Raw genomic sequence first — 26,026 nt, forward strand, 5'->3', positions numbered from 1 at the left:
TTTTATTTAAAAATTAAATTTAAAAAAAACACGCAATTTTTCTTTCATAATTTCATTATTTATGTCTTTCTCTCACTAAAAATGACATAATTTTATGTCCTTTAAAAGGACAATAACTAAACCCATAATTAAAAGCCATTTTACGTTTAAGAGTTGAAATTTCATTTTATTATATGTTAATAAGTTACCATATAAACAAGATTGGGTTTATCCTTTTTATATCTTTACCTTTATACCTTACTTAATAATGGTTCACAATTTTTTTTTTAAAACACTATTTTGATATTTTGTTTCCCTCAGCAAAATAATTAAAAACGAGATTTTACATAAAAATACAAAAATGATAAAAAATTGTAAAACATAAAATTATAAGATAAAGAAAATATAAAAACATAAAATCACTTGAAATATTGATAAAAACATTTTGATGATTCCCATCTTCTACCAAAAAAAAAAAACAAAACATTTTGATGATTAAAAACATAAAAACATAAAAATATAATAACAAATCGAAATTTTAACTACCTTGCTACCTTATATATATAAAGTTGAATTCCCTCGTTCAGAGTTCAGACCTTCATATGATATAACCCATTTCATTATTGTCAGAATTAAAAGGGTTTTTTTATTTTTATTTTTTTTCTTTTCTTTTAAGGTTTTAGCTTCTACCTTTCTAGTCTTTCACTCTTCCATCTTGCTGCTCTCGCTCATCTCACCATCCAGATCCAGGTAAACACCACATCCATCATCTTCATCCTGATCCTGTTTGAAAATTTTGATCTTTGTTTTAAAAATTTAATATTTTTTTTAATATTTTTTTTTCTTATGATTGTGGATGAGTATTCATTTGTTGCTGTGATCATCATGAATGAATGATTTGAGATTTATTCATTTTATTGCAAAGTTTTTGTCTTTTATGTTTGTTCTGTTACAGATCAAATGGCAGCCATGGCTCAACTGTGTTTTTCTCCTCTCTCTGGTCACTACCATGCACTTTCTTTCCCATCATCATCATCATCATCTCAGCTTCAGAATCGTCCTCTATATCTCATCAACACACCCCATTTGCCTAAAAGATTGCAACTTTCCTTCGCCGGAGGCGACGGCGGCGATGGGGTGGGACGGGGTGGTAGTGGTGGTGGTGGGGGTGATGATGGGAATCAAAAGGATTCATCTTTTGGTGTTTTGGGTCTCTTTTTGAATGGTTGGAGATCAAGGGTTGCTGCTGATCCACAGTTTCCTTTCAAGGTTCTGATGGAGGAGTTGGTGGGTGTGACTGCTTGTGTTCTTGGTGACATGGCTTCAAGGCCTAATTTTGGGTTGAATGAGCTTGACTTTGTTTTTTCAACTCTTGTTGTTGGTGCTATTCTCAATTTCACACTCATGTATCTATTGGCACCTACCATGACATCAGCATCATCCAATGTACCTGCTCTCTTTGCCTCTTGTCCCAAGAGTCACATGTTTGAACCTGGTGCTTATGGCATTCTGGAACGGTTTGGAACTTTGGTGTATAAAGGAACTATTTTTGCTGTTGTTGGATTTGGTGCTGGGCTAGTTGGGACTGCACTTTCAAATGGGTTGATCAATATGAGGAAGAAGATGGATCCAAACTTTGAGACCCCTAACAATCCTCCACCTACCATTTTGAATGCTCTCACATGGGCTGGTCACATGGGATTTAGCAGCAACCTCAGGTACCAAACTCTCAATGGTATTGAGTTCATGTTGGAGAAAGGGCTTAATCCCTTTGCATTCAAGTCCTCAGTGTTGGTTCTTAGATGCTTGAACAATGTTCTTGGAGGCATGTCCTTTGTGATGTTGGCAAGGTTGACAGGTGCACAAAGTGTTGGGGAACAGAAGCCATCACATGTGGAGGTTGGTTTAGCTGCAGAGAAGGAGAAGGTGGTCATGGAAAGGGAAGATGAGGATATGCAGAATAATCAGTCAACAACATCAAAGTGATGGCATCACTTAGTTTGGTTTCTTTAAAGAGATTTGTCTTTTACTTTGGGAAAGGTTGTTGGGGGAGAGAGAGGTGAGGCTTTTGGTTTTCTGAATTCTATTGTTGTTCTACTGTCCTAAGTCATAACTCTGGCAGCATCAAATAAGTAAGAAGGGTAGATTGAGATATGGAAGATTCTGACAAAATTTTCTGGCCTTTGGTTCTTGTATGTTGCTGAAAACTGATGGCAAAGAAACATAGGTTTTTGTAAGCCGGCTTGGGGTACCCTGAAACAACAATAACATGCCAAATTAGTCTGGCCATGGATTGTCCCCCTCAAAAATAAAATAAAATAAATAAATGTTATGGCTATGTAGCTGCTTTTATTTTTGCATAGTTAGTAAGCTTTTTGTTGTCGTTTTCTAGAGAAATTATTGTAAAGTATCTGACAAATCCAGTTTGGAGTATTGGCTAAATAAATTCAGGTGTATGATAACGATATTATTTGGACTATTTTTATTATTTGTCTTAGTATGTATATTTTTCTTTTAGTTGAATTAGTATGTATTTTTTTTAAGGATATCTAAGAGTTGCCTATAAGTAATTTCTGTATGTTGATTTGAATGGGAAATGATTTGAGTCCTTTAGCTTTAGGCGTGTCAATATATGGTTTGTTTCTAGCGTTTATACACAAATTAAATTGTTGGGAGAAATTCTATCTTTCGGTTCATAGTCATATCTAGTCATTTTCTGATAGATTAGTCTCTTATCTATGGTGTGGGACACACTTGAAAAATAAATCACTAAGATTAAGAGTTTTTTTTTAGTATTAAAATTGAGGTATTCTCGTTTAACTTCTTGTAACCACATTGTTTTCAGACTACGGTTATTAGAGATTACTTCTCATTGGTGCAGCCATTGGATAATTTGTTACCAGATAGAATACGAGACTAATCTCCCGATCGAAATTTAGAGTGCAAGGGTAAAAAATGTCTATCAAGGATCAATTACATGAGTCTATTTTTTGGGCACATTTCACTACAAGTGTGCACGCCTCTCGGGTTAAGATTAAGAGTTTAGTTTAAAGGAAAAAGTAAAAGGTTACAATCATTAAAAAAAATAGATGTGGTATTTTGGGCAGATCTATTGTGAGCTATGACCATTCTAAGTTGGGCTAAGTTAAGCTGTAATTGTTGTGGGTTTAGTTTAACTTGGCCTTGGGTGAGACGATTTGAGTAGCATTAGAGGTGGCAAAGTGGGCGGCCCACCCCCGCCTCACTCCGCCATGAACCCGCCAAAAAATGAGCTAGTCCGCCTCGCCCCGCTTTTAAAAGTGGGCAGGAAAACTCAGCCCGTTCCGCCTCGTTTGGCGGGTTGGCCCGCCAGCCCGAGTATATTTTACACTGACCCGCCTCGGCCCGCCTATGCCCATCATCAACCCGCCAAAAAATGAGCTCGTCCTGCCCCGCCCCGTTTTTGAGTTGGGTTGAAAAACTCAGTCTGCCCCGCCCCATTTAGCTGATGGAGTGGGTTGGCCCGCCGAGACGAGCCAGTTTTGCCTGCTCTAAGTAGGATAGATTGTTGTCTCAAACCATTTTTTTTTCTTATTTTTTTAATGAAGTTTACAAACTTAAACCTTATATTCTTATGCTTCATTTCTTTTTTCTTTTTGAAAAATTAAAAATATGCATAGTTTAAATTCTAACAAATATTAATTAGTTTTTTAATAATATGAATGACTGCACCGTTCCTGTCCATTGCTGCCGGCCTGCTCGTGGTTTTAGTTTAAATTAAATAAACAGGATAATTATCAATAAATTTATAAATTGTAAATATTAATTCAAAATGTAAATAAAAATATTACTAGCTTAAGAAACTTTAAATTTTTTTTAAAAAAATGTATTAATATGATTTCATTACCAAAAAAAATTGTATTAATATGATTTACTATTAAATGTAATTGTTAAAAATTTGTTTAATTTTTTTAAATACTTAACCGAGCAAAAAAAATTGCTATTTTAATAAATATTCACAAAAATATAGCTATTTAAAATTAATTACGGATCTATTACACTCAATCACACCTAAAATTGGGAATGACCACTTACATCCTGCATGAGGCGCGATCCAGGAGAGAGATACGCCTCACATAAAGCGTGAGTCATGAGAAAAGATACATATCCTGAAGCATAAGTGAAGAGAGAGATATGCTCAATATGAGGCGTGACCAAATTAGATAACACTTAAGTGGAGTGTTAAATTATACTCTCAAAGTAGTAGAGTATAATTTACTTGAAATTATCAATCTACTATAGATTAGCTTGCATCTAGCTGCACTAAATCAAGTTAAAATATATTTAGACTTAAATTCTCTTGATTTGATCCATATATTTTGTCAAAGTTATTTGAGCTTATATATAAAAGGATATATTATTCTACTTATTTCTTTTTTTGTTTATCTTTGCTTATTATTCTTTAACATTATTAGATTAGAAATTCAACTATCTTTATAATTTTTCTCCCCTACCGAAATTATGATCTAATGATATTAAAGAATGGTAGGCAAAGATAAAAAAAAAAAATTAAATAGAATAATATATCCCTTATATAAAATAAACCCACAATTTGTCATTCATAGTAGATACATATTTTACTATGATTTTAACTATCAATTTTTTCACTCACTATATATACCATACCCTAAGAAGCCAATAGTAACTTACGTAAGTGACTTGAAACATTAAATAATATCCACAAGAGTTCTATAAAGAAAAAGAAAAACGAAAGTATATTATTGTATAAAAAGAATGGATTTAATATCTCTCATATTGTCAGAAATAAAATTATCTCCTATATATATATAGGAGAAGGATTCGTTTATAATTTTTTTTTTATAAATTACACTATATACTTCCGAAAGAACATAATGTAACCTAATATTTTTTCAGAAAAACATAGTGTAATTATCCAAAAATTAAACCCAAAAGAATTCTTATCCGCAGTATGTCTTGGAAGGCAATAATTTGCTAGCAGCCGTGCACAACAATGCCTCATGATTTATGCGTGGAATCATTGACATTTTGTTTTATCTATTCACATTCTTTCATTTTTTTTTTCTTAATTATCTTTAAGTAGTCTTAACGCTAATTATTAATTTTGTAAATTCCATAAGCCATAGTCACACCTCAAATTTAAACACGTAATATTGATTAATAATAATAATCAACAAGAAGATAAAAAGTTCAATATTTCAAATCAATGATCAGTACCATGATTATCAACGATGACTCACATATAACCATCAATATATATATATATATATATATATATGGAGAGAGATCTTTTGACTCCAGAGTAAGACTTACAAGTCTTACTCCCCATCTCAACCATTGATTTCCGTCCATCTAACGGTTATTATTTATTTGAAATTAATAATTAATTAATTGGTATAGATAACCGTTAGATGGACGAAAATCAACGGTTGAGATGAGAAGTAAGAGTTATAAGTTTTACTCTAGAGTCAAAAGATCCCTCCCTGCGTGGTGCTCCTGGTGCCTGACGAGGTGCCAGGCGCGGCGCACCGGATGCTTGACTTGGTGCGCGAGGGTGGTGCCTGACGAGGCGCATGGCGTGGTGCACCGGGTGCCCGACGAGATGCCCCGGATGCTTGACTTGGTGACCCACGAGGCGCACCTGGTGCCTGACGTGGTGCCCCGACCGCCAGGCGTGGTGCACCTTATGCTTGACTCGGTGAATTTAGTGACAGGCTACTATGAAATATCCTCATAAGTTCCTTAGTTAGAGTGTAAATGAGTGTACAATCAACCATAGCAGAGAAGTGAATTAGTGAGATATGCATAAATTAATTTGAATACTATCTAACTGTAATAAAAAAATTATAAATTAAATTTACTACCAATTTATCCAAATAAACATATTGATTTTCGTAGTATACATTTCACTCAATAGTGTAACATAATATTTTTATAAAAAAATTATTTTGAAGAAATTAAAATAATTTAATTATATAATTATTAAAAGAATATTTCCGAATGAAATTTCTTTTTTTTTCGTAGATAACCTTGAGGTATCTCTACATAATCTTTTCAGTCATCTTGTTCTTTAAGTACGACTTCTGATGCTAGTTTCTCATCGAAACAAATAGTACATTAGACCACTGTCATCAAAGGAAGTGTAAGACTAATTTTCGAGAAGATGATTTTCCTCCGTCCCCAAAAAATTACAAGAATTTGCTTTGGCGAAGGTTTGAATCCTTTACCAAAGCAATCTTTGAGGCACAATTAATTTTCTTTTTGATTCTATCAAAAATAATATTAGCATATAATTTTTTATAAAAAAAAATACTCATCCCTTATTTAAAGAAAAAATCAAACCACAATTAATAATAAAATACAAATAAACAATAATATAAAAAATGTGACTTTAAAATCACTTAAAGATAATTAAAAAAACAAAAATCATAAAAAAAAATTATAAATACACAAAAGAAAGTGTCGTTGATGTAATAATTGTACGTGAAACTGGACCACCCAACCCAAGAATCCAATTCAATTCACCTCTTTCCTCAGTCCTTCGATTATTTTCTTTACGCACTCAACATCGTTGTCGTGCAGCCAACTTTGAATATATTTCTTTCTTCTTTCTTTTCCTTTTTGGGTGTTACAGTCACATCAACCTATCAGCAAACTAGTCTTCAAGACAACAATTTTGTAATATCATTTCACCGAAAAATGAAAATTAATTTTCTCCTTTTACATAAAAAAAATTCTCATGTTACACATACAATATATGAGTTCACAAAAAGATGATAATACAAAAAAGTCAAGTTGAGAACCACTCATATATTATGAGTGTAGAATGAAAAAAATTTCTCATATAAAATGAAAAAACTATTTCTCCCGAAAAATAAGACAAAATAGTAAGGAATTCTATTCCTTTATTACTTTGCTATTATTAACTTCCAAACAAATAATAAAAATGAGTGAAAAATAATTATGCATATATAATTTACTTTTATATACCGTCCTTAATTTTTTGGTTGTGAAAGTCATTTCATACAAAATAACCAATGATCAAAAATAAATAGAAATTTTTTATTTATTTTAACACAGGATATATATATAAGGAAAGTATACTCTTATGTTGTAAGAGAGTGTTTTTATCTCCTACACATACATCGATTTCCGTGTTACTTTTTTTTCTTTTTTTCTTTTTCAATAAGTGGGTGGATCCTACACATGATTGTCTCTATAACATGAGAGAGCTCTCTCCTATTACATAAGATTAATAAAGCCCATATATATATATATATATATATATATATATATATATATTTCTACAACCACTTTAGATAATAAGATCTTTTAACTTCACTGTGAGATTAATAAGTCTTTATTTCAATAATTGATTTTTATTTATGTAATGATTAAAATAGAGAGTAAGATTTCTTAATTTTATATATTTTATGGCTTTAATGTTTCTAAGGTGAATGTAGATAAGTTATCTACATTCGCACCCAAAACGACGTCGTTTTGGGTTGAAAAATTAAAAATTTATAATAAAAAAAACTATTATAACTCTGAAATAAATTATAATTACAAAAATACCTTGATTTCCGCCTCAAAACGACGTCGTTTTGAGTTCACTGTAGATAAGTTATCTACATTAACTGTAGAAAAAGCGAACCCTTTCATATATCTTTGAAAACACCTAAAATTAGAGAAGCAAAAGATTCTTATATCAGGCATACCAAAAAAAAAAAAGATTCATATATCACAACTCACAAGATGCTGCCTGAAGAAAATGTGCGAGCAACACCGTCAAATATTGGCATTATTTATAAATAACCCGAATGAGAAAATAAAATAAAATCATGTGTTCCACTTCTCAAGAGATTTACATTGTTCGGCAAATTTAGATCATGTATAAAACTGTATATACAAGTAAACACTAAAATATGACAAATAGAAAGGACATGTTCTAAATGAAAACTTGATTCACTTTTAAATCTCTGCTTCACTTTTTCAGGAACTTCAACGTGACATCACTCTTTCTTGGATCTCTTCAAATTTGTGCAACCATGTCTTGGGAGATTGAACTAAAGAAATGTATACTAGTGTGGCAAGAAGAACATTAACACTAGAGCATGCAGGAAATGCAACATAATCATCTTATCTAACAGCTTCTGGCGCAGAATTGCAGTAAGGTGTATGCAAACAAACCAACCTAGTGAATGTTAGACATAAAGTAGCAAAACCAATACCCATGATAATGCCACAGGCGCTCTTCCGCTTATCCAAACTAAGTGCTCTCTTTACTACACTTCCAAAGCTAGGGATTAATCCACCACAAGCAAGAACCATTATGTGATCAAGACCACTATAATCAATACCAGTGAGAATAGCACCTATTGCTGATATAGGACCCATAAATCCAATTATGGCAGCTGTTGCAAGAGAACCATGCCAGCTATCAGTGGCTCCAAATATGCAGCTAGCCACAGCTGCACCTCGAGGAAGCCCATGTAGAGAGACTGGAAGAACAATGTGACGACCAAGTCCGTATGCTTTTGGCGCAGCCACTCCCAATGCAAGTCCTTCAGCCAAAGCATGAAAAGCAACTGCACCGCATGATATGAATGATTGAAGGGTGTGAACGCTGAGTGGGAAGCCAGTGAGTGTAGGTAAGTCATTGGCTGAGGTTTTTTTCGAAGCTGCCACCCTCAATACACCAGAGGTAGAAACATGGATGAAAGCAGCCCCCATTGCAAGGAGTATCAAAACGGGGAATAATCCCAACTTTGAAGACAAAATAAGTTGCACTGGTCGCCAGGCACCAAGAACAAAGGCAATACCACAAGCTGTGCCCATGAGGAGAGCATGCTGAAGACGAAAAGCAAGAGCAAATGCAACGAGAAAAATCCCACCAAGTAACGGTCCAAGGCCAAAAAGTAATGAAACAAAGAAGCCAGAAGCATCTTCCGAGCTGTAACAAAGAAATCAAAATTCAGGGGAAAAGAAACTGTAACAGAAGAAATAAGAGTAAAATTCTGCATATCTCTATATTTCAACTCTTAGCAACAGAGCATGGATAATTCTATTCACAAAAGCAACAAGCCCAAACAGCATAATATAGCTGATAACCCCCCCCCCCCCCCCCCCCCCCCTTCCCTCTGCTTAAAAAAAAATCTTTTACAAACTCACCTGTAGTCATGGCTGAAATTCTGAAAGAGGGTGCTGAGAGCTTCCATAAATGCTACAGAAAGTGTTGCAGCTGATGCAACCTCCGAAGCTGAGGCTTCCTATAACCCAAAAGGAAGAAAAATTAATATTATACTTACCTGAAGACACAATTCCACAAAAGTTGAAGAGAATAAAAGCATAGACAGGTATGTGTGGCTTAGAAAGCTGAAGTCCTCCAAATCCCATGAAGAAAAGGGACTCACATAAACCAAATCCCCCAATAGCTTAAGCTATTAAGTCTTAGGTTAACACATGATGTGCGCGAACAGAAAAAACATTGGATTTTTCCAAGGCTGTCTCCGACACAGCCACGTATTTTGGGGGGGTGGGGGGAATGATATGCATGCATGTTGATCATGCTTGATTCATGTATATGCAATGCCACACAGCCCCACGCCAGCTCATATTTAATGATAGAAATAAATTAACTTTCCATAATTAAAATTATTTATTTTACCTACTTAGTCCCTTTAAATGCGATTTTTTGACCAGTGATTTAAAAAAGGTGAATCGAATGGCTAAGGCCTGGTAGAATAGAATAGAAAAGAGCGAGGGGCCACTTACTGCGAGAGAAGCATTGCCTCGCAGAGCCAGGGACAAGGAGAGGGGGGGGGGGGGGAGAGAGAAAAGCACAGACAAAACCACGATTTATGTTGGAGGAAGCTCTGAGCTTGGTTTCTTGGAGGAATTGGCTTTGAAAGAAGGACGAGTAGTGGATTTATGTTGTCTAGGTTTGATTTGGAAGTGATTGGGGCTCCGTCACAACACTGGATTGTTACTACTTCCTTCTTGTTTACCCTCACTATGTTTATTCTGTTTGTTGAAGGAGATGTTAGATCAGCGAGGTGTTAGAGAATCCTTTGGATTTTCCCATGCTATTAGAGCCATCCAAGGATTCTCGAAGCATAATATTATGTAGTAATTGGAAAGTTCTTGACTTCTTGTCATGATCCAACTCTCCCTAAAACTGAAGCTCTTAGATGAAGACATATGAATGATTTTATATTATGTCTCTAATAGGGACAATAAAGAAAAAAGTAAGGCAAACTCCAATCTATTAGAATATTAGGATTATTCACATGTTAGGAGTCTGTTATGTTAGTAGTCTTGTAGGGCTGAGCTGGTACAGTAGTACTTGACCTAGATTATTAATATAAATAGGAGTATCAAATTAGTGTTTTGTAACACATAATCTCATATCAATTATTTAGGGTTTCCCTTCTTCCTTTTTCATCCTATAATTTCAACATGACATCAAATTGGTAGTAGTTTTTTTTTTTTTTTTTGGTAACAGGTAGTAGTTTATTCCTTGTACCCCATTACTAATAATTAAAATTAACTTAAATTAAATTTCAGCACAAGATAAAGTGGCTTGAAAATTGTTAACGCTTGAAGCCCAAAGAGCTATTGCTTTAGAGTGGTTGTTAGTGATATAAAATCATTCATGAGCCTTCGCCTAAGAGCTTAATCATTCAAGGGTTGGTCCACGCTAAAAAGCAAAAAAAATAATATAAAGTAGTTATGAAAAGCCAATTTTCAAGTCTTCAAAATGCTGTGTGAAATAAAAAAATCATAATATATTTTGTGTAAAACTATAATGATAAACAACCTTGAATGCATCAGGAAGCACTTCCGCAACAACCATCCAAATCATGCATCCAGCGGCAAATCCCGTACAGAAAGGAAGGAACTTGCTGAATGCGTCAGCACAAATAAATGAAGGAACAGCTACAATTGGCTGCATTAACATTAAGAATAAGATGGTAAGAGGCTAAGGTCAAACACAGCAATGACCAGCTTAAACATATTAACTGCAGTGAACTATAGAATCGTTATCCTTTCTTACGCTAACTTATCTTTTGCTGAATTTAACAAAGAAAACATACTAAGACCCAGCAAATAGAAGTGTGTCAAGGCCAGTTTTAGTTTACCCAGCAAGTAGAAGTGTGTCTAGGCCAGTTTTAGTTAGTTTGTTTTTTAGTACAAAGGCCAGTTTTAGTTTACCCAGCATACACTCTTAGGATAAACAGTAACACTAAGCCTCATTAGATGGCCTTAGGCATAAAGTGACTGGCAAAGCGAATTCGCACCATGGCACAAGCAATATTACACAAGGGGTGTGATTCCATTACATACAAGAATATTGAGAATTTAAAGGACTCCACCAAATCTTTGATGGTCTATGTGATAGCACAAAGAGTAGTTCCATTAGGTTGGATTACACTACCAATCATTGAAAAGCACAACTATAAATGGTTTAGTTTAGTGTTTTTTCATTGGTACAGAAGGCCTGAGCTGCTCGAAAGTAAATAAAATATAGAACCAACTGACCTAATCATGCAACATATTACGCCTCACTTGAATCACACTAAAATTATACCTAAATGAGTGGAACAACCAAGACCTACCCAATCATAATCTTATTCCTACAAATAATGTGAGCATGAGACTTACAACTACTGGCTGAGGGGATAGCAAAGAATTAGTATATAATTCAGAAAGAAAACTCTTCAAAGTGATGAGCTGACTGAAGTCAAAGTAATTTTTCCTTAACAATGTAAGATAATTCAAATTTAAATAAAAGGTCTACCTGAGGTAAAGATGTAATTATGCTCCATAACATAGCATTCTGTGGAGAGACACCCCTTGATGCCAGCACCATGCTCACAGCTAATCCCTCTGGTATGTTGTGCACCGCAATAGCCAAAGTTACCAAGAGGCCTTGAGAGAAGCCCTTTGAGCCAGCAAAGGAGACCCCAACCCCAGATCCCTCCCCAAAAGAATGGAGAGTCATTATTCCAATAACAAGAACAACTTTGGCTGCATCAGCACCTTTTAGATCTAACATGCTTACTTCCCCATATTGCTCAAGAAACTGAAACCCAAGAGAATATGCAAGACACATATCAGAATGTTATAAATCTAAGTTGGATTCATATGGTAAAATTTGAGAATTATACAACAAAGATGCATCCCAGAAGAATAGAAAAAGAAAGAAGCATTACACGTGATACTTTTCATATCTAATCAATTCATCAATTTTGCTAACATTTCAAAAATAGATTGGTTGGAAAATTTGCTGAAAAATTGATATTGGCAAATTGTACAAGAGTTGTGAATAAGAAAACCTTTGTCAATTTTTTTATTAAATCCCTGTGGATGTGGATTTTATTCGTATCAATAAAATGTACCCCTAAGCATAACAACATTGAGGAATGAGACATGTATCAGTGCATATGCAAAGAAGCACTGCTGAAGAAGAACAGCAACACCAAGCAAGTAACTTCAGTTATGCAATTAGGAGAAAGGCAGTGATACAGATAACAGGTAGAATAATCATCACCTTCTTACAAAGCCAAATAAAGATTCCACCAGCTAGAATGCCAGTGACAACCCAATTTCCAGCACCATATTCCTGCCCTTCCTGTATTAGATCAAAGCTTGCAGCCAACATGACACCTGCAGCCATTCCATTGCATAATCCAGCCCACCGTGGATCAAGCTCCACAAAGAAGAAGGGCACAGCACCTAAACCAGTGGCAGCTGCCATCGCCAATGTAAATAACGCAACCGTGGAAACCGAAACTTTACTGCTTCCACCCTTCTTATCACCCACCACATTACTGGCATCCTCAAACTTAAAGGAACTCTCCACACCACTACCATCAATCACATTGGTTCCTACATCCTTATGTGGAGCAGCTCTGACCTTATGTGAAACTTGATGTTCCAATTCGGCGGCATTCGAATTGGCAAAACAAAGGAAACTTAACGCTAAAAACAACAAGGGTGCAGACAACCTTAGCTTCAGATTTGGAGCCATGAGCAACATATCCCTCTATCTGAATTAGCACTTTCTTTATGCCACCAGCCCCAAATCAAAAATTTCCAGAAGCTACAACTCCATAAGCTCCTATTCTACCAACTTAATTCAGGAAGTACCTGTTGATATCAAATTGCAGAAAGATGTAATTTGAAAAGGAAGCTCAAATGCATGTAGTCAGCACTTGGAATAGGTTTCTACCTCATGGCCAAGGCCAACCTACCTGCATCAGATAAAGAAAAAAAGAATAAGAAATCATCAGAGAACAAGACATAAACTTTCTTCATAGTAATAAACACCCATTCCAATTCCAATGACAGGTATATACAATACAATACAATCTAACCTATTGTTGAAAGATGAGCAAACAATACATCAAAAACCCAATTAAAACCCAAAATGCAGATTTATATATAAGCATTGTTATCTTTTAAATAAAAAAAATTGAAATTTGAATTGAATAGACGTACATGTTAGGGTGATGGTTGCAAAAGGGAAATTGTAGATAGAGGCAAAGAAGAATGAAAGAAAAGGGGAAGACTTTGAAAACCCTAAAAAGAGAAGAATTTGAGAGGAAAATGTTGTTTTTTTTTTTTTTTGGGTATTCACTATTCAGCGTTTCAATAGCAACAGCAAATGCAAAACCAGGGACTTTGCGCACGCAGAAAACGCTGAGGGGATAAAGTTTGTTAATCTGGATTATATTTTGTTTAATCTCCTTCACAATAAATGGATAATTTAGAGCTATAATGTAGTTCTAGCCTTAGGTTTTTTAAAAATTAATAGTTTAATATTTTTAATAAAAATATTGTGTTCAATAATATGAAAGGATAAATGAATAAAATAAGAAATTGAAATTTTAAACTACCTCCATCTTAATTGGCAAAAAGATAATATCATGGGAGAGAAACCTAATTAGATTCAGATTGGTGGTTGGTTAATATATGATGTGTGAGCTGGCATGTTACATATTTCACTTACATTTAAGTCAATTATTTAGTCTCGGAATATAAAAATATCTCATGAATTAAATTTTTTTACATATTAGTATGGATTTGTTTCAATTTAATTAATAATTTTGAATTCGAGTTTTGAACAGAAATTTTTTTTGTTGTCTTTATGATTATACCCGACTGGATCAGATTAATAATAATAAAAAAAAGTTACCTACTCTTAGAAAGTATTATATCACTCTATTAAAAATATAATGGCTCTATAACCAACTAACCATAGCTCAAGGAGGAAGAGTATCATTATGACGGCAAATTAGGAGTATCCATGATGGAAATGGATCTTTTAAAGTGAGAAAAAATATGATAGGGTCATGTGAGAAGATCACGATTATACAAAGTTAAATTTATAGTTATGATTTTGTAATTACTTATTTTATTATTTTTTTCTCTCCTCTTTTATTACCATTGATTTACCTTTATATAGTTATGATTTATCACTTTATCATGTCATGTGATTTTTTACATAAGAGAATCCGAATCCACTAACTAAGACTTCGGATCCTATGAAGATAAAAGATAAAATATTATTAAATCACATTTTAATAGTTGTAAAATAATCCATGAGTGTGAATTATTTGTTACCTCCTTAACGTCAGGAACAATAATGTAAATTAGTCAAAAGTATGCAGAATTTAACACAGGGACGAGATGAGCCTAATCATCTAATATCTAAATTCTAGAAGCTGAAATTTCCCCTTACAATAAAACCTTCTTCTCAGCATATTTACGAAAATGTTGCTTAATGTTTCTTCATCGCTGATTTTTTTTTTTATAAATTTCCTAGACTGTACGTAACTTTCATTAGATAGACGACAACATTGCCTCTACAAGCTTATTTTATTTGTTAAGACAGATCTATTTTGATATATTAACAATTTAAAATAAGTAAGACAACTTAAAAATTAGTATGTGCGCGACCTCTTAACATTAATTATTGTGACCTTCATTTGTCTTATTCGTTTGCTTTTCATCTCACTTTTCTAACTCGCGTACGCCGTTTCATTAGTGCGACTACACAAATTATATATAGCGGAGGGATCTTTTGACTCTAGAGTAAGACTTACAACTCTTACTCCTCATCTCAATCGCTGATTTTCGTCCATCTAACGATTATTATTTATTTGAAATAAATAATTGTTATATATAACCGTTAGTTGGACGGAAATCAACGGTTGAGATGAGGAGTAAGAGTTGTAAGTCTTACTCTAGAGTCACAAGATCCCTCCATATATATATATATATATATATATATATATATATATATATATATATATATATATATCTCATATATATATATGGGGAGGGATCATTTGACTCTAGAGTAAGACTTACGAGTCTTACTCCTCATCTCAACCATTGATTTTCATTCATCTAACGGGTATTATTTATTAAAAATTAATAATTAATTAATTGGTATAGATAACCGTTAGATGGACGGAAATCAACGGTTGAGATGAGGAGTAAGACTTGTAAGTCTTACTCTGGAGTCAAAATATCCTTCCCCTATATATATATATATATATATATATATATATATATGGGGAAGGATATTGTGACAACCAAGTTGTGTTACTACCAAGTGACTCCCAATCAATCTCACCGTTAGATCGATTATGTTGATCCAACGGTTATATTTATTTTCATCTTTGTATGGTCATGATTTCCCAAATTTACTACTTTATATTTGGAAGATTATACTTACAATCTCTTACAACTCATATTTTAATCGTTGATTTCTGTCAATCAACGGTTAAGATTTTTGCAAATAAAATTTATTAATTAATTATTAATTCGCAATAAATGATAACCGTTAATTGGCGAAAATCAACGGTTAAGATATAGTTGTAAGAGGATGTAAACGAAAATACAACCTCCCTATATATATATATATATATATATATATATATATATATATATATATATATGGCTCATATTGATCATTGCAACTTTTAACCAATGTAAGAGTTAGAAGTCTTACCCTCAATCTTGATCATTGATCCACTTGTATTCAATGGCTCATATTACTAAAAAATTAGAGCCTTTAGATAAAAAGGAGATCAATGGTCAAGATTAATAGTGTAACTTACACTGGTGTAAAATAATCCTAACTCTATATATATATATAGAGAGAGAGAAACAATGATGATAGTGACAATTTTTTTTACAAACTTATAAACTATATTATGTATCATCGGAAGACTTCACTTAAATGTGTCTTACTAGTACGACTTCACTTGAGAGTTTCTTACTAGTAAGACATAATGTAGTTTGTAAACAAATTTTTTATAAATATTACATTCATTATACTTATATATATATATATGTAGAGGTAGGGTCTTTTGACACCGGATCCTACTCCATATATATATATATATATTTATATATATATATATATATGTATATGGCAAAATTATTTTTGCCAAAAAAATAATGAAATCAGGGGAGAGTAAATTGGTCACTTGCTTACTTTTTCTCATTAATCCTCTACCGTTAGATTGAAGTAAGATTGATGGTTCAGATCGAGTGTAAGATTAAAACTCTTACACTGGTGTAAGATGATCCTGTCATATATATATATATATATATATATATATATATATATATATATATATATATATATGAATATCAATTTTCTTATACTATAGACACATCTTATGTGGAGGCCCATATCTATTAAAAAAAATATCGCACGAAAATCGAAGAGTCACTGATAAGAGAAAACAATTATCCTATAACATGAGAAAATATTTTTCACACACACACACACATATATATATAGGTAATATCTTTTGACACTAGTGTCAAATTTGAAATTTGACATCTCATCTAGGAGCTATTAAATCAAAAAAATTAACGACTCTGATTTGTAAGCATGTGACACCATGTATTTTTTTGATCTAAGGGCTCTCAGATGAGGTGTAAAATTTCAAATTTGACACTGGTGTCAAAGGATCCTATTCCTACCTCATATATATATATAGGAATATGTTTATCATATTATATAAGATAGAATTATCTCATTCAACACACAAAATGTGAGTGTGACCTACCTTTTATATCATCCAATAAATTTGTGCTATTATACATTGGGAATATAAAAGTATCTTAGCGTCTCTTTGGATTTTTTTTAAGGTAGAAGCTACTTATAAGCTATATTTTAAAAAAAGCTAAAAACTGTTTGGTATATAAATATTTTAGCTTAAAAGCACATATTTTAAGAAAACTCTCCCTCTCTATCTTTATATCCTTATAGTTTTTCATTTTGAAAAGAAAAAAACACACAATTCAAGAAAAGTTGATAAGAGCTTAAAAAAAACTCATCTTATAAGCTTTTGGTTTTTAGTTTTTTTCTTCATAGTAAAAAATAGAAATTTTCATTATAAGATCTTTTTTAAAACTTGTTTGACCTAACTTCTGATTATAAGTAACTTCTAGCTTAATAAAATAAAGATCCAAACTGCACTTAATGTTATTAAATTCGGATAGGTCATCAAATTAGTTAAGGTATTTAGGTCAATAGGTCATTGATTCAATCAGTGAGTCACTTGTTGATCTAGTTAAATTAAATTTATGTTTTTACCAAAAAAATAAAAAAAAATTAAATTTATGTAAAAATATAAAATAAATATATAAATAAAAAAATATGATAACCAAAATAATTTGACGAGTGATTAGCCGCTCCCCTTTGGTGCAAATCAAAATCCTAAAATTGTAATTATGATATAATATTTTGCCACAATTTTCACATATTCTTGACTGAATTATATGTGTGGCTGATTAATTGACTCAACCAAACTTGTCCCGATTCAACCAATCTGGCCAGCCAGGCAACGACGGACCTGTTTTGGTGTAAATGTGTGTAAGTGCACACATAAATTTTTTGAAGGAAAAAAAGAGAGAGAGTATATTTTAAGTTCTCAATAAAAATTAAAATTACAGGGTCCAATTTAATCTCTTAAAAAAAAGTTGACTCTCAGTCCCTCCGAATTCCAAAATAGATCTAATTAGTCAAAATCGTGGTTCCTCTGAAATTCAAAGAAGACCTATATTAGTCCCTTAAAAAGACTAACATGGGTCTATTTTGAAATTCAGACGGATCACAATCCACGAGTCAATTTTTTTCTAAAGAATTAAATTTGGTCCCGTGATTTTTGTTGAGGACCTAAAAGATACTTTATTGTTGTAGTAAGTTCGAGTTTTTTTTTCTTCTTTTATTTATATTCTTTTATTTTTTAATACATTTAAAATTTTCTTTAAAAAAAAATTTCGGGAGCATTGCCACTGAATCTCATCCCTAAATATGCAAACATAAATAAAATTACTTAGGTTTGCGCAGATTACACCGATTTTAATAATTTTGGAGTATCTCCATTCCAATTGAGTCATACATTAGTTTAATTATTGCATCGCCAAACGTTCTTTTTATCATGATAAGAACTAAAATACAAACAGTTTTCACCATTACACATCCACCTTATTCCATCATCTACCATACTTACTATCAAGCTCAGTCACCCAAAAAAAGAAGAAGAAGTTAAACTGGAACTCAAACCGCTATTTGAAACGGCTAAGGATACAAGCCTTTTGAGTTTCTGAAAGTGAAAAAAATAATAGACTATTGTGCTTGCTCGGTGTTGTGTGATTGCAACACCCAAACCCATGTTCGAGACTTCTAACCAAATGCTCGATACTTCTAACCAAATGCTCGAGACTTATAACTTTTAACCACGACTTGTCATTTGCAAACTTGTTTGAAAACGCGTTCGGTTTCTATTTCAAACGGGGAAAAAAATGTAAGCAAACGTGATTCTAGTAAAGAACAACTCTAAGTAGCTTTGAGTGAAATTAAAACATGAATCATTTGACTTCATATTCACTTTTAATTAAAATAAAGTTATAAAGCTGAACCAAAGATCGGAATAATGGATGGAATGAACCCATGACAAGACCACTTTATGAGTTATAAAGCTATTCTGCTATCTATATAGGTGGTGTTTGGTTCATGAGTTTGTCATTGTTTTCCATCAAAGTGATTCTTAGATAGTCGGTTGTTCAAGTTTGGTTCACTGATTTCATGTTTGTTACCCATCAATGGCAGTTCCCTGGGCAAACCAGTTTGCATGTTAAAAAGCAACAAAATTACTGTTGAAGAAAGCAATTGGAAATGTGGTATTTACTGAAAAACCGGAGAAGTTATTAAAGTGATACAATACAATGACACAATTATCCATCACACAATGTACTATGTACACACAATGGTAACTCACTTTTAAAAACAGTAAAAAAAAAGAGTATTTTAGTATTTTCAAACAATTTTTCCATCAATATTCTATCTTCAACCAAACATATACTCAAAAAATTTAACCCGATTTCCCCGGTAAACTTTTGGCAAACCAAACAACTTTTTTTACATTTTCCTACCAAAATCACTTCCACTATATTCTTACTAATTCTATTTTTCTAGTAAAATAAAATTTCTCGCAAACCAAACACCCCATAATGGAAAATATCATGCCAGACTAAAGCATTTTATCCTGAATTATTTAGCCCTAGAGCATACATGCTTGTTTGGATTAGCTTATTTGAAGAACCTAACCATTTTTTCCTTTTGTTTATTTGCAACATCGAGGAAGCTTTTCATTTTTTTTTTGAGTAAATACCCTTTTTAGTCCCTAGCAATATCCACGAAGCCCTTTTCAGTCCCTAGCAATAAAAAATGGACAAATTGGTTCCTGAAATAACAAAAAGAGGCCACGTTCATCCTTCCGTTAACTCCCACCAACGGCCCAACTAACGGTGCACAGTTGACACGTTAGTTTGTTGACGCGGCTTGGATGTGGGACACCGTGGAAGACGACGACGTTTTGATCCCTCTCAAAACCACGAGGACGTTTTTATTCCCTGACAAAAAGCCCGGGGCCCTTATTAGTCCCTAACCAGAGAAAAATAGGCACATGACTTCATTGCTTTTCTATGCAGTCTAATTTTGCAAAACAGAAGTGCATTACATCAGAAACAGGAGTGCAATCCATTTGTTCATCACAAAGTAATTAAACTAAATTTCATCACAAAGTAAAATACTCCTTCTTGGCATTTTATTTCAATGAAGTTTGTGTTTCTAACTGAAGTTTCGACCTTATTAACGATTATTCATTTCTTTTTCAATGTTAATTAAGTTTCCCACTTTGTTAAAAGGGATTCTTGGCGCTTGCAAACAGCTTTTACGATCCCTAGAATACTGTGAACTGCTTTAATTCTCTTAGTCTGTATAAGACATAGCGTTATGCGATCTACGAACAATATCTTCAGTAGTGTAGCATTACAATTATACTATTTATTTTTCTATAAAAGATAATTGCATGATTGTTGATATTTAAATACAGAGAACAATCAGAGAAGAAGCCAGGTAAATGATTGTTGATAATTGCAATGCATGACAGTTGACTGGACTGAAGCAGTTGGTAGTTCTCAGCCACATGAAGGCAACTTGAGAGGAAGCAGCCCACCTCCATCAAATCCACAACAGGCAAATGAGCTGTTGAGTAATGAAACAATGAATGCAGCAACCAGTGGCACACAAAGCAGATTATTGGTCTTCATGAGCACACCTGGTTTTAGGCCACTCTGCCTCAAGAAAATGACCTGCTGCTGTATATGACCTGGGAGTAGTGCATGAGCCAACTGAGGAGGGTTTATTATTATGTGACTGACTTTTTTTTTAAAATTCTGGCTATTATGTATTTTGAGGCCTTATTATGTCAATGTTTTTTTTGTAAATTCTGGCCATATTGTATTAGAGGCCTTTCTTTTAATTCTTGGCAGTTGGCTTTATTTTGTAATGCACTACTGTACATCCATGTCTTCAAATATAATGATACTCAAATCATGTTCCAGCTATTATGTTTCACAGGGTTGATGAATGTTTAAGTTTATCATTTTTGATGTTTTTTTAACTAATATACGTAGTTGTAGTTCTTGTACATCCATGTCTTCTGGTTTAACAAATTGGACTGCATACAAATCCAATTTAATGTCATGTTCCTGTTTTGCAAAATTGGATTGCACTCCTGTTTCTGATGTAATGCACTTCTATTTTACAAAATTAGACTGCATAGAAAAGCAATGAAGTCATGTGCCTATTATTCTCTGGTTAGGGACCAATAAGGGCTCCGTGCTTTTTGTCAGGGACTAAAAACGTCATCGTGCATTTTGACAGGGACCAAAATGGCCCTTGTGGTTTTGACATGGACCAAAACGTCGTCGTCTCATCTTCCACGGTGTCCCACATCCAAGCTGCGTCAGCAAACTAACGTGCCAACTGTGCACCGTTAGTTGGGCCATTAGGTGGGAGTTAACAGAAGGATGAACGTAGCCTCTTTTTTGTTATTTCAGGGATCAATTTGTCCCTTTTTTATTGCTAGGGACTGAAAAGGACTTCGTGGATTTTGTCAGGGACTAAAAATGATATTTACTCTTTTTTTTTTAAGAAAAACAATTATTTTCTCAAACATAAGTAAGATTGTCTTTCCAATTCGATATAAACATATGTCAAGGTCACAAATTTTTGTCTTAACACCAGCTCACTTGTATTATTTCTTTTTTTATTTATATTAGAGGCTAGACTTTTTAAAATAGGTCTATGACTTAATTTATAAAAAGACCTTTGAATAAAGCCAACTCTATATTATTTTTAAAATAGATCAGATCAAGTCAATCTAGATTGTAAACCCTTAAAAGAAAATTGTCTGATCCATTTATATTTCTATAATCCTAAATTTTTCCTTTAAAAGTATTAAAAGAAGAAAAAATAAATAAAAGAAATGTGTACACCCATCTAATTATATTTACTTCATCTCCTTTTTTTTTTTTTGTAATCTTCATCTCCTTTTTTAACACGTTGGATGATTTTTTTTTTTTTATATATAAAAAGTTACTAAAAAATTATTTCGAGCCATTTTATGTGTTTGAATAACAGCTTTTAAAGAAAACAGAATTTTAAAAAAAGTACTAGCCAAAAATTAAATTTTATCTTAACCGTACTCCCGACTAGTTTACTCCACACAAATTACTCCGATTCATTAGAAGAGGCAAAATGGATTACTTCAGGCTATCTTCTTATCAACTCGTCAAAAAATGAGTCAATCTATTTTACTTCATTTTTGAGACGGATTGTAAAATTCAATCTGTCTTAATTTAGCGGACAGGGCAGATCGGTCAGCCGAGCCAAGCCTGTTTTGCCGATTCTACCCATTACCATCACATATCTAAATTATTTTTTTATTTAATTTTTTTTATATATTACATTTAAATTTAAAATAACTTTAACAATTAAATTTTAGAGGAAAGATATTGTAACAACCAAGTTGTGTTACTATCATGTTACTACCAATCAATTTCACCGTTAGATCAATTATGTTGATCCAACGGTTATATTTATTTTCATTTTTGTATGGTTATGATTTCCCATATTTAAATTGAAAGCATTAAATATGGAAAATCATAACCATACAAAAATGAAAATAAATATAAAGTATTAAATTTAAAAAATCATGATCATACAAAGATGAAAATAAATATAACCGTTGAATCGACATGATCGATCTAACGGTGAGATTGATTAAAAGTAACTTGGTAGTAACACTTGTTACAATATCCTTTCCCTAAATTTTATTTATAAAAAATTAATTTTTTAAAAGATCATCCAAACATATATTTGCATAGGAGTGAGAGAGAGTGTGTGTCTGTGTCTTTGTGTGTGTGTGTGAGAGAGAGAGACGCCATGAATGCACCTGATCGTTACGAGCGTTTCGTCGTTCCTGAAGGCACCAAGAAGTATCCTTTCATTCCTTCTATTATTTTCTTCCTTCCAAATTCCAATATCATCATCATCACTCATCACTTTCATATATTTTTATATCTATTAATTTTTTAATTTCGTGAAAAGGGTCTCTTATGAGAGGGACACCAAGATCATCAATGCTGCTTCTTTCACCGTCGAAAGAGAGGACCACACCATAGGCAACATCCTTCGCATGTAACCCACTCACTCCATTTTACCTCCATAAACCCTAATTTCTTTTTTTTATCTTAATTTTGATTTGGTGGTGTTCAGGCAACTGCACAGAGACCCTAACGTGTTATTCGCTGGATACAAGCTTCCTCATCCTCTTCAGTACAAAATTCTTGTCAGGGTTAGCAAATTTCCCTACTAATGATGCCTTTCTTTTTTTCTAATTAATTAATTTGGGATAAGTGTATTGCTTTTATTTTTATAAAATATGAAACTAGGTTGACATGAATTTTACTTCCAGTTATCAAGAATAAGAAGACACAAATCACCCTAAACCTGGATTTTGTTCAACTCAGTTGTATTGGAGTTGGTTTAAGGCTTTAAGCCCCAATTGGATTTCCTCAATCTTGGTCCTTTTTAATATTGTCATATATATAAATATATTGACTTCAAACTTTCATAAATGGGCATTCTATGGTGTTTTTCTATGTAATATCAATTAAGTGTTAAGAGGGTGAGTCTGGAGCAATGATAAGAGTTAAGAGGGCGAGCCTCGAGCAGTGATAAAGCTGCTTCTTTGTGATTGAAAGGTCACTGACCAGAATCTGAAAAACAATTGAAAGGTCACTTACCAGAATCTGAAAAACAGTCTCTTTGCAATTATGTAAGGGTAAAGCTGCATACAAGAATTGTCCTCACTCCATCTTCACTCATATGTCATGACCGATCAATAAAAATACTCTCTCGAAGTTACGAGGCTATTTTGTCGAGTTCCTTAGAGAGAGTTGTCTCGAATGTATCAACAGAATCTTTTGATTCTTTCTGCTAATGATTAAGCCCGTCAATTAGTTAACCATGGACATGTTTTAGTCAATGGTCGAACCTATTGGGGATCCCATTTCCGTACCAACTAAAGATATGCTTATTGGGCTTTTCGTATTAACTAGTCTTTTCTTTTCCCTTTTTTCAACTCATTTATATCTATTATCTAATCTTTTTTTGGGTTGGGGTTTTATATCAGTTAAGCGTTATGGGCGTTGCGGTGCCTTGCCGCAAGAAACTGCACCGCGCCGCAGCAGAACGCAACAACGGTCATTGCGATCGCATTTGTGGCCAAATCGCAGCCATATTGTTGTCATAAGGCAAAATGTCAATTTTGTCCTAAATTTAAATGTGTAACAGAAAATTTTTAAGAGTTTTTTAGTCTATCCGCGTCTCTCTATGTCACTTTTGCTATCTCTGCCTTTAAAAAATGTTTCTTTTTGTCATTATTTCTGTCATATATCTATTCCGCTATTTTCGCAACTGCAACCCATTATAACGCTATAGCATTTTTCGGGGTTGGCCGCGACATGCTGCAATCCGCATTTGATAACTATGCAGTTAAGAGTTTTGTTTTATTGTTATTTTTGCAGATACACACCACTAGTCAGTCTTCGCCAATGCAGGCATATAATCAGTCTATTAATGATCTGGACAGAGAACTTGATCATTTGAAGAATGCCTTCGAGGTATAGCGTGTCTCTCTTTTTGTTGTTGTTGTTCTTTGTGCAATATATCTAAATTCTATGATATCATTGATACTTGTTTACTCTTCTATCTTAGGAATTCTTTTAGATATTAAATACAGTATCAGCCATTAGTAACAGGTCATGCTTAACTCACGGGCCCCATTTCAATATCTTTACTTCTCTAACCTAGAAATTAGTTGCTGATTTCTGAAAGTAGACTATATCATTTGACCCTTTTGTGTTTCTAATGCTTAGTAGTTGTACCCATGAAGAAATTGGAGATTGACTGAGGTTCAGCATTTGTAACTTATTTTATGTATTAGAAGCTTGCTTTGTTTTTTGATGTTTCTTTCCCTTCTACGGCACTCAGTATTTTTGGTAAGGCATTTAGAAAAATGTATGTATCCAAATAAAGACAACTTCTATATGGACACTTGGGAGTTGGCTTTTCCTTCTAAAAGAGATTTTGCCTAATTCGGGAATGCAACCTCTTGAATGAGATGAAATACTGGCTCCTTCAATTGGTAGACATCATTATATCATTCCAGAATGTGTAGAAAATTGGAAAGAATTTTCTGGAACCCTTGTACTTCTTAAAGATGATTGTAGTAATAGTATATGCTATTTATGCGCTGGAAGAGATAATTCCATTATGAATTCTAATAAGTATTCTTATTTGCTTTTTTCTGAGAGTGCCATTAGTAACCTATTCAAAATTTTCATTGCAGGCAGGCATGTTGAAGTTTTCAAGGGACTATTGATTTACGGTCAAGATGGAAGTTGTGTGGGTTAGAAGCCTTGGCAGATACTGAGATAGCAAGTGGCTCCTGCTAAATGGAATTTAAATAGCATGTTTATAGTGTTTTAGCAAATTGGTTAAAGATGGTTGTGCTGGACTGAGGAATTTTTACAGTTGTGAACAATTTCATAGTTAACAAAAATGCATTAACTGGAGGATTTGCATTATATCAAGCTAATTATGTTGGCAACTGTTGAGATATATAAAACCATTAATGTAGCCTCACCCAACAGATTAAGTTTTTGGGTTAAATTGGTTCTTTACATGGTATCAGAGCCTCAGTGTACCGGGTTCGATTCTCACCGCCTCCCATTTTCTTTCTAGTGGAATTTCTTTATTCGCACAGGTAAGTGAGCCTGTGCATCACCCATCCTTCAAGTCCAGTGGACTCTCGTGTGAGAGGGCGTGTTGAGATATATAAAACTATTAATATAGTCTCACTTAACATTTTAAGCTTTTGGGTTGAATTGGTTCTTTACAGCAACTACTAATAAATTCCTGTCACTTGGATCTTATATATACGGATTTCGTGTAGAATTAAATTAATTAAATATTTATTACGCCAAATATACTCTGATGAGGTTATATCATTTGGATTATTTTGGTAAAATTGCTTAAAGATTAGGCTATTGAAAAGCGTTTCTCCTCTAATAAGAGATGAAG

General features: G+C 33.3%; 3 protein-coding genes across 4 annotated transcripts; 2 read left to right on the plus strand and 1 right to left on the minus strand.

Moving 5' to 3' along the window:
- Positions 1–586: 586 nt before the first annotated feature.
- LOC133317652 (protein RETICULATA-RELATED 3, chloroplastic-like) lies at positions 587–2,431 on the plus strand. Its single transcript, XM_061519513.1, has 2 exons — positions 587–729; positions 935–2,431. The coding sequence occupies exon 2, from the start codon at positions 940–942 to the stop codon at positions 1,963–1,965; it is 1,026 nt and encodes a 341-aa protein (XP_061375497.1). The 5' UTR covers positions 587–729; positions 935–939; the 3' UTR covers positions 1,966–2,431.
- Positions 2,432–7,820: 5,389 nt separating this feature from the next.
- LOC133317651 (putative zinc transporter At3g08650) lies at positions 7,821–13,662 on the minus strand. The gene is made up of 6 exons (XM_061519512.1): positions 13,501–13,662; positions 12,551–13,253; positions 11,798–12,082; positions 10,817–10,945; positions 9,169–9,266; positions 7,821–8,950 (listed from the first exon to the last, which is right to left on the minus strand). The coding sequence occupies exons 2-6, from the start codon at positions 13,037–13,039 to the stop codon at positions 8,137–8,139; spliced, it is 1,815 nt and encodes a 604-aa protein (XP_061375496.1). The 5' UTR covers positions 13,040–13,253; positions 13,501–13,662; the 3' UTR covers positions 7,821–8,136.
- Positions 13,663–22,766: 9,104 nt separating this feature from the next.
- Positions 22,767–25,641, plus strand: LOC133317656 (DNA-directed RNA polymerases II, IV and V subunit 11). Of its 2 annotated transcripts, none has more exons than XM_061519519.1 (5): positions 22,767–22,875; positions 22,988–23,077; positions 23,156–23,234; positions 24,469–24,564; positions 25,297–25,641. In XM_061519519.1, the coding sequence occupies exons 1-5, from the start codon at positions 22,823–22,825 to the stop codon at positions 25,303–25,305; spliced, it is 327 nt and encodes a 108-aa protein (XP_061375503.1). In that variant the 5' UTR covers positions 22,767–22,822; the 3' UTR covers positions 25,306–25,641. The 2 variants fall into 2 exon arrangements, with proteins under 2 accessions (XP_061375503.1, XP_061375502.1); XM_061519518.1 differs by having other exon boundaries at positions 25,293–25,633.
- The last annotated feature ends 385 nt before the right edge of the window (positions 25,642–26,026 follow it).

This window comes from Gastrolobium bilobum, unplaced genomic scaffold (assembly GCF_033153095.1).
Source record: "Gastrolobium bilobum isolate Gb01-03AN ecotype WA unplaced genomic scaffold, APGP_CSIRO_Gbil_v1 utg356, whole genome shotgun sequence".
Classification (NCBI taxonomy): domain Eukaryota; kingdom Viridiplantae; phylum Streptophyta; class Magnoliopsida; order Fabales; family Fabaceae; genus Gastrolobium; species Gastrolobium bilobum.